At 36.1% G+C, this 14,176-nt stretch overlaps 1 protein-coding gene across 1 annotated transcript in view; it reads left to right on the top strand.

The window, feature by feature from the left end:
• LEKR1 (leucine, glutamate and lysine rich 1) overlaps nt 1-14,176 on the top strand; it is a 206,096-nt gene that overhangs the window by 46,804 nt on the left and 145,116 nt on the right. The window contains exon 2 of the mRNA XM_052645445.1: nt 6,849-6,968. Coding sequence (XP_052501405.1) covers nt 6,849-6,968 — 120 coding nt within the window. The remainder of the gene's footprint in view (nt 1-6,848; nt 6,969-14,176) is intronic.

The following is a 14,176-nucleotide window of genomic DNA, read 5'->3' as shown; positions in this document are numbered from 1 at the left end:
CCAAATGAAAATATGTAAGAAGAGACAATAATACCTTTCCCGAATTTGTTTTAGAACTCTGTGATTCTTACCACAATCCATTTTAATCAAGTTGGCTAAGGGAAAAACTGGAAAATAAGGGTAATAACTGTGTTGTTCTCATGGTTGCATTGGCAAGAGGGTTATAATACAAGTCATCTAACTCCCAGTACAGAACTCTGTCCACTAGAACATGCTGTTGGTCTTACTGTTTTCAGGAACACCCTCTCACTAGACAACAGCATGTCCTCACATCAATCAACATAGTGTTCAAATTCCATGCAGAATTATGACTCTTAGAGAAAACCATGTGCTTGCATAGTACATATTGGATTAAAATATTTTGTGAATTATTTATTTCATAAACTTAATATAATGTATACAATAAAAGTGAACATTAATACCTTTCATGCATATCACTTTTAGCCATATCAGTTTGATTGAAAGAAGTAAAGTAGCATTAGCAAAGACAAAACAGAGTGAACTAACGTGACCTAACTTTTCAGGGAGTGTTGTCAGAGGGCTTGAGATGTGATTTACAAGTAATATTCATTTGGGGAATATGACGTTATAAAGTTTTAATGTGCATTCTTTTCCTAATTACAAATAGGAAAATGTTTGTAAAAAAAATCTTCAAGTTCCTTTTAAAAAAAATATTTATTTTTTTTGGCTGTGCTCGGTATTTGTTGCTTTCTTTCTTTCTTTTTTGTATCAGCTTTCTCTAGTTGTGGTGAGTTGGGTGGTGGCTACTCTTCACTGTGTGTGCGAGCTTCTCTTTATGGTGGCTTCTCTTGTGGAGTACAGTCTCTAGGTACACCGTCTTCAGTAGTTGCAGCACACAGGCTCAGAAGTTGTGGCTCGTGGGCTCTACACCTCAGGCTCGGCAGTTGTGGTTCATGGGCTGAGTTGCTCTGCGGCATGTGGAATCTTCCTGGACCAGTGATCAAACCTGTATCTCCTGCATTGGCAGGTGGACTCCCATCCACTGAACCACCAGGGAAGTCCTAGAATTCTTTTCTGGGTAAATCTTAATAGCTGCAATGGGCTTTTTAAAAGAATTTAATTTTTCATACAATTTTAAAGGTTATACTCCATTTACAGTTATTATAAAATATTGGCTATATTCCACATGTTTTATTAAGGAATGTTTATACAAATTTCATTTAACCCCCAAATATACTAATGAGATTAAATTTTCTTCAAATATTTCTGGGCTTTTTGACCAATTTATCAACCTTAGATAAACACATATAATGAGATTAGGTGCTTTTTTAATTCAATTTTATTTTATTTTTATAAACTTTTATTGAAGTATAACATATATAAGAGAAAAATGCACAAATAATACATGTACAGCTAAAACTAAATTTCACAAAGTGAATTTCTCATGTAATCAGCACCCATATCATGAAACTGAACATTGACATCCCCCTAGAATCCCTCTTGTACTTATCTTAGTCACCCACTTAAAGGAAACTAGCCTTGACTTATAACACCATGGATTAATTTTGCCTATTTTTGAACTTTATGTAAATGGAATAATAGAGTATGTATTCTCTTGCCTAATTTTCTTTATTTAGCATTATGTTTGCGAGATGCATCCCATCTTGTTATGGGTAACTGCTGTTCATTCATTCTTATTGCTGTTCAGTTTTCCATGGTATGAATATACCATGATGGATTTATCTATTCTGCTGTGAATAAGCATTTGGGTGTTCACTCTTTGGGGCTATTAAAATCAGTGCTGCCATGATATTTGTATGCATGTCTTTGGTAAACATTTGAGCACATTTTTCTATTGGATATGTACCAGGTGTGGAAATTCTGGGTCATGGCATTATGCATATGGCCAGGCTTCATAGATCCTACTATTTAGTCAAAGTAGTTGTGTAATTTACATTCACACAAGAGTGTTTGGAAACCCTTGTTGACCTGTAAATTACAACTTGCTTTTTGTTTATTTCTTGTTAAGTCTTGGCATTCTTTCCATGCCAGGACATAAAAATCTACTTCATTCTTTTTTTTAAATATAGTATTCCATAGGAACATAGGTTACTTAATGTTTCTCTAATATTGACCATGAAGGTGTTTCATTTTTTATATAAAAATTGCATAACTTCTAAAATTTAATGTATATCCACCTTTTTACAACATAGTTTGTAACACAGATACATTCACATGTACAAATTATTCATTAAATATATACAAGTGATTTTATAACTTTTTATTTTGAAATAATTGTAGACTTATAGAAAGTTGCAAAAATAGTACAGCATTTTCTCATATACCAAGCCCCTCTAATGTTAACACCTTCCATAAATTTGGTACAATTATAAGATCTAAGAAATTAGCATTGGTATAATACTATTAACTAACCTACAGATTTTGTTTGATCTTATCAGTTTTTCCACTGACATCTTTTTTCCAGTTCGTGATTCAATTTGGGGTCACTGATTGCAATTAGACCTCATATCTTTTTAATCTTCTTTGATCTGTGACAGTCTTTCTTTGTCTTTTGTGACTGGAGGTTTTTGAAGAGAACTGGTCAGTTGTTTTGTAGAATCCCCTCAATTTGGGTTTGTCTGATGTTTACCCATAATTTTATAGAGATTATTAATTTTTTAACAAGAATGCTACAGAAATGATGTACCCTTTCCAGTGTATCAAATCAAAGTGTATATAACCTCAGTATGTATTTTTGCAGATGATGTTGAACCTTGATCACTTGGCTGAGGTGGTGTTTCCAGCTTCCTCCATTGAAAAATTATTTTTCCCTTTATAATTAATAAATGTTTGGGGGTAGAAACTTTGAGAATATTCAAATATTCTATTTCTCCTTAAACTTTCACCTACTTTTTACCATAGATTTTGCTTACAGCAGTTATTATTGTTCTCTTCTAATGCTTTTTCTTTTTCTCATTCCTTCTATATTTTTTAATCAGAGTTTTTCTGTAAGGAACAACTGTTTCTTCTCTCCTATTTAACTATTAAATTATTTGTTAATGTCAGTATGGATTCACTTACTTTTATTTTGTGGGTTATAACTCATCTCACATGCTAGTAAAGTAATGCTCAAAATTCTCCAAGCCAGACTTCAGCAATACGTGAACCGTGAACTCCCTGATGTTCAAGCTGGTTTTAGAAAAGGCAGAGGAACCAGAGATCAAATTGCCAACATCCGCTGGATCATGGAAAAAGCAAGGGAGTCCCAGAAAAACATCTATTTCTGGTTTATTGACTATGCCAAAGCCTTTGACTGTGTGGATCACAATAAACTCTGGAAAATTCCTCAAGAGATGGGAATACCAGACCACCTATCCTGCTTCTTAAGAAATCTGTATGCAGGTCAGGAAGCAACAGTTAGAACTGGACATGGAACAACAGACTGGTTCCAAATAGGAAAAGGAGTACGTCAAGGCTGTATATTGTCACCCTGCTTATTTAACTTCTATGCAGAGTACATCACAAGAAACGCTGGACTGGAAGAAACACAAGCTGGAATCAAGATTGCCGGGAGAAATATCAATAACCTCAGATATGCAGATGACACCACCCTTATGGCTGAAAGTGAAGAGGAGCTAAAAAGCCTCTTGATGAAAGTGAAAGAGGAGAGCGAAAAGTTGGCTTAAAGCTCAACATTCAGAAAATGAAGATCATGGCATCTGGTCCCATCACTTCATGGCAAATAGATGGGGAAACAGTGGAAACAGTGTCAGACCTTATTTTTTTGGGCTCCCAAATCACTGCAGATGGTGATTGCAGCCATGAAATTAAAAGATGCTTACTCCTTGGAAGAAAAGTGATGAGCAACCTAGATAGTATATTCAAAAGCAGAGACATTACTTTGCTGACTAAGGTCTGTCTAGTCAAGGCTATGGTTTTTCCAGTGGTCATGTACGGATGTGAGAGTTGGACTGTGAAGAAGGCTGAGCGCCAAAGAATTGATGCTTTTGAACTGTGGTGTTGGAGAAGACTCTTGAGGGTCCCTTGGACTGCAAGGAGATCCAACCAGTCCATTCTGAAGGAGATCAGCCCTGGGATTTCTTTGGAAGGAATGATGCTAAAGCTGAAGCTCCAGTACTTTGGACACTTCATGCGAAGAGTTGACTCATTGGAAAAGACTGATGCTGGGAGAGATGGGGGCAGGAGGAGAAGGGGATGACCCAGGATGAGATGGCTGGATGGCATCACTGACTCGATGGACATGAGTCTGAGTGAACTCCGGGAGATGGTGGTGGACAGGGAGGCCTGGCGTGCTGCGATTCATGGGGTCGCAAAGAGTCAGACACGACTAACGACTGAACTGAACTGAACTGAACTGAACCCAATATTACAGTTATATATTTTGGTGCTCACTCATTCCAGTTCAGCCATTAGGAGCTCTTTCACATGGCTCCTGTGCCCTTTTAACATGCCTCTGTCTTCCCTTGAACTCTTCCTTACTTTCAGCATCATAAAATGTACTAAGATCATTTAAAATTTTTCCTGCTTCACCCGTGCCAATGCAGGAGGTATAAGGGACATGGGTTATATATAACCTTGTCCTGTATTTTCCAAGTCTCCTGTAAATATGTTATCATACTTTCATAATTAAAAAATTTTTTAAATACTAGATTATATAGAAATAAACATATGGTAAAGAAAAAATGTGATCATGGCATAACATGTAGTGCACTAGTGAATAATATCAACACTAGATAGAAAGATTATTTTAACTATATTGCAAGGATGAGGGGAAGAAGGCTTTGTCTGTGTGCATGTGGTGTATGTGTGTGCGTGTGGTATGTGTGCATATGTATATGTCTCTGTAGGTGTGTAGGTATGTATAGGAGGGTTAATTCTTTTTAGGATTGTGTTAGAGATTGCAAGCTACCCATCCCAACATACATTCTTCTTTCTTCCTTTGTAATAGAATTATGGATATATCTGGGGGTTAATCTTTCCAATTAAAACATTATATTTTTCAGATTCACTTTCAGCTAGGAACAGTCAGATATTTAGGTTCAGGAGAAGTATACAGAGGTACTTCTAGGAAATCTCCTTGAAAGGGACAGAGGAGCCTTCTGCTGCTGGTGGTCTGGAATAGGAAAGTAATGGTCAGTGTTTTTGCCATTATCATAGACCATGAGAATAATGAACACACACCAATTATAGTAGACCAGAGAGTTGAAAGGATCCTGGGGCTGTGATGATACACTCAAGCTATCATATATCAGCATTGGACTGGCTACCAATACGTTCATCTTATGTAAGATAATATACTTCTGTATATTTAAGTCATCATATTCAGGTCTCAGTTAAGTAGCAGAACCAGATCTTAACTGATTTGTAATTCACTAGGTAATATCTAAAATGAAATTTAAGAACTAACAGTGTAAGTATGTTATTTAATAATGTACAGGTAAATACAAGAATAAAAAAGTTGAAAGTAGTTATTTTTGGCAGTAAAAATTGGGGTAAAAGCAAATGATTAATATTTTTTCTAACTCAGTAAAATTTGACATTTAACAGGTATTACTTTGATAAAAGTTAAACTATTTGTTTAGGTACATTTTAATTAGTATTTCAAGTAAAAATACATCTTCATTGCAAAAATTCAAACACTACAGAAGATAAAGAGTACAAGTTATGCTTCCCTTCAGTATTTGTTGCATTTCTTCTGCCTGTCAGTTCTACTCTCTCCCCAGGGATAGTGGCTATTTGGCATGTTTCTCTGGAGAAGGCAATGGCAACCCACTCCAGTACTCTTGCCTGGTAAATCCCATGGATGGAGGAGCCTGGGAGACTGCAATCCACGACGTTGCAAAGAGTTGGACATGACTGAGCGACTTCACTTTCACTTTTCACTTTTATGCTTTGGAGAAAGAAATGGCAACCCACTCCAGTGTTCTTGCCTGGAGAATCCCAGGGATGGCGGAGCCTGGTGGGCTGCTGTCTATGGGGTCGCACAGAGTCAGACACGACTGAAGTGATTTAGCAGCAGCAGCAGCAGCAGCAGCAGCATGTTTCTCTCTATACTTTTTCTATACATTTACTTTGCCTATAAAAGAGGCATAGTTTTCTCCTTTTATTTATTTTTATTGAAAGTAGATTTAATTAAAAAAATTTTTATTGGCATATAGTTGATTTATGATCTTGTGTTAGTTTCATGTGTACAGCAAAGTGAATCAGTTGTACATATACATATATCCACTCATTTTAAAATATTATTTTCCAGTATAACCATTAAGAGTATTGAGTAGAAGTCCCTGTGCTACACAGATTCTTATTAGGTTCTTATTAGTTATTTATTGAGATGGCCAAAACGTTCATTCAGGTTTTTCCATAAGATGATATGGAAAAACCTAAACAAATGTTTTGGCCAACCCAATATTTTTTATATAGTACTGTGTACAAGTCAATCCCAACCTCCCAATTTATTTCTCCCCCTTCTCATTCCCTGGTAACTGTATGTTTGTCTTCTATATCTTATGACTCTGCTTCTGTTCTGTAACTAAGTTCATTTATACACCTTTTTTACATTCCACATATAAGTGATATTATATGATGTTTGTCTTTCTGTGTCTGACTTCACTCAGTATGACAATTTCTAGGTCCATCCATGTTGGTGCAAATGGTATTATTTTTTCTTTTTTATGGCTGAGTAATATTCCATGTATATATGTGTACCACATCTTCATCCATTCCTCTGCTGATGAACATTTGGGTTGCTTCCATGTCCTGGCTATTGTAAATAGTGCTGAAATGAAAAAAATGGTTCTAAATTTTTATTAAGTACTGATGAGGAAATATTTAGATTTATAATAGTTGTTATTTATTTATATTTTTAGGATTCAAGATGCAAGCATGAAGTTAAAAAGTTACCAAGATGAATTTCAGAGGGTACAGAAAGAATTGAGTCAGTTGCAACAGGAGTTAAAAATTAAACAAAAACAATCACAAATCTTCAGGTAAGTAAGATTCCTTAAAAAAAAAGGAAAGTTATAGTATTGAAAAGATACACTCATTTAATACTAAGTTTAGAAACATTCAAACACATTTTAATAATATAGTTTCTGTTTTTATATAGCTTAATGTTATAGTGTTGCTAAAAATGTAAACACTTTTTGAAAGCTATTAGGTCAACTGAATATTTTCACTGGTAACCTTTTTTCCTTGGCTGAGGGGCAGGTGCTGAGTCCTTGTTGCAGTTGTGGGAGCTTCTCATTCTAGTGGCCTCTCTCCTTGTGGAGCAAGGGCTCTAGAGCATGTGTGGGCTTCAGTAGCTGTAGCTTGTGAGCTCAGTAGTGTGTGGTGCACAGGCTTAGTTTCTCAGAAGAATGTGGGATCTTCCCAAATCAGAAATCAAAGAACCCATGCCCTCTGCATTGGTAGGTGGATTCTTAACCACTGGACCACCAGGAAAATCCTGCCAGTAACATTTAAATCAGGCAAACACCTTGTTCTTATTTTCAGGGTCATTTAGAATGAAAGCACAGTAACTAATTCATTTTCCTCTTGACCAGTATTTCTTGGTGCATGTGATCTCCTGATAGTTCAGTGACATGAAAAGAATAGAATGGAGAAATTTTCTAACTGGATAGTAATAGACTTATAAATTTAGAAGTTTCCAACATAAAAGGTGTTAAATCTGTTTTTATATAATCTTCAGAGGGTTTATAATAACTAAAGGTAAAACCCAACAGTCTAAAAAAATAGGAAGTATTTTGAAAAAATAAATATATTGCACATATCAGAAAGAATGAATAATTTTCAAATTGAGTAACTTTTAGCTCTTAGAAAAGTGGAATAAGTTAAATGAATATTACAAATAGACACAGGTTCAGGTTGACTAAAATAATATGCCAGGTGAATATTTTTAATGTTCTTATTTTTTCCAAACTACTAGTTATTCTTAAAAATATTTTTCTGTTAAAAAAATGATCTGACTAATAATTTATATGGAGTGTCTGGTGAAAACCTGTTAACCATCTATGTTTCATTAATACCTTACACAAAACTGATGTTTGAATGAATGAATGAGTCTGCTCACAAAACAGATGGTAACTTTTGTCATCAGAAATCTCTGCCTTTTCCTAGAAATCTATATTGAATCAGCAGGATACCACCCAGGTGACCTCAACTCTCCATTTTAGTCAGGACCATCAGTATTCAATCTTGGCTCCAACAATAGCTTTCGTCCAAGTCTTCTAGGGAAACCCATTTTTTTATCCATAAATGCCATTATGGATGGCAGGATTGACTACATTTCAAAGGTTAGACTAGGACTAAATTAGATAATTAATGCTGCTTCAGAATATTATGGCCATTATGGACTGATACAGCTAGTCTTTATTATTTACATTTTACATGTAATTTGTAGTATTTTAAATTCTTGAAGAAACGTATACATCTTTAAATGCTATTTTTATTCTGTGTTCTAATTTTGTCATCATTTTACTGGTTATTTTTTCAAATGCTTTCAAAAGATCTATGATTTTTATATGAAAGTGAAAGTTAGTCACTTAGTCATGTCCGGTTTTTTGTGACCCCATGGACTGCAGCCCTCCAGGCTTGTCCATGGAATTCTCCAGGCAAGAATACTGGAGTGGGTTGCCATTTCCTTATATTTCTAGCTAAAAGATCACAAATTGGGAGTATGCTGCTGCTGCTAAGTCGCTTCAGTTGTGTCCGACTCTGTGCGACCCCATAGATGGCAGCCCACCAGGCTCCGCCATCCCTGGGATTCTCCAGGCAAGAACACTGGAGTGGGTTGCCATTTCCTTCTCCTAATGCATGAAAGTGAAAAGTGAAAGGGAAGTCGCTCAGTCGTGTCCAACCCTTAGCATGGACTGCAGCCTACCAGGCTCCTCCATCCATGGGATTTTTCAGGCAAGACTATTGGAGTGGGGTGCCATTGTCTTCTCCTAATTGGGAGTATGGGATCTGATTTATTTTTAAAAGTAGCATACTAAAAATTTTGAAAGTAACCATATAACTAGACACAATGTAAATAAAGTTTGTCACTGATGAATAAAGGTAATTACTTGTTTTATTAATGCTCTCAGTAGTAGGTGCATTGCATGGCAAAGAGCAATCAGGTGGAAATAAAATCAAACCCAAAGTTGTAGAGTTCAGTGATTTTGTTGCCTTACTAAAGGCTCGTTTTAAACTAGTTTACTGATTATTTAAAAAGTATCTACTAGAACATAAAACTTTGAGTTTGCTGTGGATAAAGAAAAGGAGCTTATAGTATTCTCTCTTAAGGTGGTAAGAAAAAGAAGCTTGAGCTTTAGCTACTCAGATGTAATCGTCTTAACCTGTGGAGCCCAAAAGGAACTTTCAAGAGATTAGTGAACTGTGTCTTTGATTCACTTTGCTCTTTTTAAATTATCCTCTCATTTGTTTAATTGCGATCCGGTTTAATCACCTAGCCTGCAACAAAGTGTTCTTCGTGCTTTGTATTTTCCCTGACATCATTTCCAACCTGTCTCTTGCAAAGGGATGATGAGGAGGAATATCTGTGGTTTGCCTCAGTTAGCTCAGCACATCTGCTATTTAGACTAAAGTGTCTTTTGAGAATGGAAATTAACTTTTGAAAACCTGTAAAGTAGATATTAAAAAACAGTGTGAAATATAGGTATACTTCACTTTATGTAAAGAGGGAATGGCAACCCACTCCACTATTCTTGCTTGGAGAACCCCATGGATAGAGGAGCCTAGCAGGCTGTGGTCCATAAGGTTGCAAAGAGTTGGACATGACTGAAGCAACTCAGCATGCATGCATGTGTATAACTCCAATATTCCAAATCAATCTATATTTGAAATATTTTAGACTAATGCTTACTTTTATAGGATTCCTATTGTGAATCTTCTGTAAATTGTTTGAAATACACTTATCCTTTAATTTTTCTTATTTGTAAATAAATCCAGAGTCTGTCATTTCTGAAACTTTAAAGCCAACTCCCCAAATCTCTCACTTTCACAACAACTCTTCGGCCACATTAAGACTTAGAGTATTTACTTTTTTTTCTGATTCTCCCAACCATTTCGGATTTCTCTTTGTTTTCTACCCTTGATACTGTAGTTAATAACCTTATATATTTAAATAGCTTTTTGACATATAAATTACAAACTACAAAATCCACAACCTTTTAAGTGGATAATGTACTGATTTTTAGTAAACCTACTGAGTTGTGCAACCATTACCACTTCCAGTATTAGAATATTTGAATAGTCCTGAGGAGACCCTCATGCCATTTGCTGTTAATCTCTATCTTTACCGCCAATCCTAGGCAATTACTTATCTTCTTCCTGTTTTTATAGATTTATATTTTTCTGAACAATTCAGTTACATGGACTCCTACAATGTGTTCTTTTATATCTGATATCTTTCACTGATATTTTTGACATTCATCTATGCTGTATTTTTTTCATTTTCATTGCTAAATGGTACTCCATTGTATGAATTTACCCCATTTTATTTTTATTAGTTGAAAGACATTTGTTAGCATTTATTAGTTGAGAGACATTTGGTTTTTTTCTGCTTGTTGGTAGAATACTGCTACTGTAAACATTCACATACTTTATGTGGATGTATGTTTCATTTCTTTTGAATAAATACCTAAGTATCAATAATTCAGAACTACTGAGTTGTAGAGAACGTACTGGTCATAGCAAACACCCTCTTCCAACAACACGAGAAGACTCTAAACATAGACAACACCAGATAGTCAACACTGAAATCAGATTGATTATATTCTTTGCAACCAAAGATGAAGAAACTCTATACAATCAGCAAAAAAAAAGACCGGGAGCTGACTATGGCTCAGATCATGAACTCCTTAGATATGGGGAGGGAGGTGGCAGGGGGCTTCAAGATGGGGAACACGTGTACACCCATGGTGGATTCATGTTGATGTATGGCAAAACCAATACAATATTGTAAAGTAATTAGTCCCAATTAAAATAAATAAATTTATTTTAAAAAAAAGAAAAACTAAAAAAAAAAAGCCAAATTCAAACTTAAATTGAAGAAGGTATGGAAAACCACTAGACCATTCAGGTATGACCTAAATCAAATCCCTAATCATTATACAGTGGAAGTGAGAAATAGATTTAAGGGCCTAGATCTGATAGACAGATTCTCTGATGAACTATGGACAGATGTTTGTGACATCATATAGGAGATAGGGGTCAAGACCATCCCCAAGAAAAAGAAATGCAAAAAAGCAAAATGACTGTCTGAGGAGACCTGACAAGTAGCTGTGAAAAGAAGAGAAGTGAAAAGCAAAGGAGAAAGGAAAGATATACGCATCTGAATGCAGAGTTCCAAAGAATAGCAAGGAGAGATAAGAAAGCCTTCCTCACTGATCAATGCAAAGAAATAGAGGAAAACAACAGAATGGGAAAGACTAGAGATCTCTTCAAGAAAATTAGAGATACAAAGGGAACATTTCATGCAAATATGGGCTCAATAAAGGACAGAAATGGTATGGACCTAACAGAAGCAGAAGATATTAAGAAGAGGTGGCGAGAATACACAGAAGAACTGTACAAAAAAGAGCTTCACGACCCAGATAATCATGATGGTGTGATCACTCACCTAGAGCCAGACATCCTGGAATGTGAAGTCAAGTGGGCCTTAGTAAGCATCACTATGAACAAAGCTAGTGGAGGTGATGAATTCCAGTTATTTCAAATCCTAAAAGATGAAGCTGTGAAAGTGCTGCACTCAATGTGTCAGGAAATTTGGAAAACAGCAGTGGCCACAGGACTGGAAAAGGTCAATTTTCATTCCAATTCCAAAGAAAGGCAATGCCAAAGAATGCTCAAACTACCACACAGTTGCACCATTTCACACACTAGTAAAGTAATGCTCAAAATTCTCAAGGCCACGCTTCAGCAATACATTAACCGTGAACTTCCAGATATTCAAGCTGGTTTTAGAAAAGGCAGAGGAACCTGAGATCAGATTGCCAACATCCGTTGGATCTTTGAAAAAGCAAGAGAGTTCCAGAAAAACATCTATTTCTGCTTTATTGACTATGCCAAAGCCTTTGACTGTGTGGATCACAATAAACTCTGGAAAATTCCTCAAGAGATGGGAATACCAGACCACCTGACCTGCCTCTTGAGAAACCTGTATGCAGGTCAGGAAGCAATGGTTAGACCTGGACATGGAACAACAGACTGGTTCCAAATAGGAAAAGGAGTACGTCAAGGCTGTATATTGTCACCCTGCTTATTTAACTTCTATGCAGAGTACATCACAAGAAACGCTGGACTGGATGAAGCACAAGCTGGAATCAAGATTGCTGGGAGAAATATCAATAACCTCAGATATGCAGATGACACCACCCTTATGGCAGAGAGTGAAGAGGAACTAAAGAGCCTCTTGATGAAAGTGAAAGAAGAGAATGAAAAAGTTAGCTTGAAGCTCAACATTCAGAAAACGAAGATCATGGCATCCGGTCCCATCACTTCACGGCAAATAGATGGAGAAACAGTGGCTGACTTTATTTTCTTGGGCTCCAAAATCACTGCAGATGGCGACTGCAGCCATGAAATTAAGAGACGCTTACTCCTTGGAAGGAAAGTTGTGACTAACCTAGACAGCATATTAAAAAGCAGAGACATTGCTTTGCCAACAAAGGTACGTCTAGTCAAGGCTATGGTTTTTCCAGTGGTCATGTATGGATGTGAGAGTTGGAGTATAAAGAAAGCTGAGCGCTGAAGAATTGCTGCTTTTGAACTGTGGTGTTGGAGAAGACTCTTGAGAGTCCCTTGGACTGCAAGGAGAACCAACCAGTCCATCCTAAAGGAGACCAGTCCTGGGTGTTCATTGGAAGGACTGATGTTGAAACTGAAACTGATATTTTGGCCACCTGATGGGAAGAGCTGAGTCATTTGGAAAGACCTTGATGTTGGGAAGGATTGAAGGCAGGAGGAGAAGGGGAGGACAGAGGATGAGATGGTTAGATAGCATCACCGACTCAATGGACATGAGTTTGGGTAAACTGAACCCAAACTGTGCGACTGAACTGAACTGAGTGACTGAACTGAAGTAAACAACTGATGGTAAATTGATATTTAACTCTTAAGAAACTACCAAAGTATTTTTCAAAGTGGCTGTACCTATATTCCTACCAGGAATGAAGATTCTACTTTTTCTTTGTTCTTGCCAACTTTTTTATTGTCTTTTTTTTTTATAATATCCATTCTAGAAGCTGTGAAATTGTACTTCATTGTGCTTTGATATGTGTTTCCAAAATGACTAATGGTGTTGGGCATCTTTTCATATGTTTATTAACATTTGCATGGTTATTTGCTGAAATATATTAAAATATTTTGTCTATTTTTTCACTGGTTTGTTTTCTTGTTATCAGATTGTAAGAGTTCTTTGTATGTTCTGGTTACAAGTCTGTTATTTGAAATATGATTTGCAAATTTTTCTCCCAGGCTGTGGCATATCTTTTCATTTTCATAATTGTGTCTTTTTGAAGAACAAAAGTTGTTATTTTCAGTGGAATACAATTTAATCAATATTCTCTTTTATGGATTGTGCTTTTGGTAATGTATCGAAGAATTCTGCTTAACCAAAGGTCACAAGATTTTTTCCAGTAGTTTGTTCTAAAGGTTTTAGAGTTTTAGGTCTTAAATTTAAGTCAGTGATCCATTTTAACTTTTGTGAATGATGTAAAGTAAGGATCTAAATTCATCTTGTTTTCATGTTCAATTGTTCTCTGTAAAGGACTTTACCAATACTCTAGCTACTTTTACCGCTGCTTATTTACCCTTAAAATCCTCATCTTTATATCTACATATAGAGTGTTAAACACCAGGTCCTCAATTTCCCTAATACTATTCTAATTCCTCAATATTCTGCTTAAAATTCTTTGTGCTACTTGTCTCTCAGCAGCTAGGTGTCTGGCCTTATATTTTTCAGGAAGAGAATTAAAAGTTATCAATACAGGCATATTTCCTGTGACTCAAATGATACTTATGTTTCAAACCCCCCCCACACCCCCCGCCCCGCCGCCCCAAGCTTCTGGTAGTGCCCCTGGCAAAAGTAGGTTGGTTTTAATTTGTAGGATAAATTTAAATTGTAAAAACTCTGTTTCTGTGTTATGATTTCCCTTATCTTACTTTGGGATAGTCATTGGCATTTGGGGGATCT

Source organism: Budorcas taxicolor, chromosome 1 (assembly GCF_023091745.1).
Source record: "Budorcas taxicolor isolate Tak-1 chromosome 1, Takin1.1, whole genome shotgun sequence".
Taxonomy (NCBI): domain Eukaryota; kingdom Metazoa; phylum Chordata; class Mammalia; order Artiodactyla; family Bovidae; genus Budorcas; species Budorcas taxicolor.
This window is presented reverse-complemented; position numbering and strand designations above follow the sequence as displayed.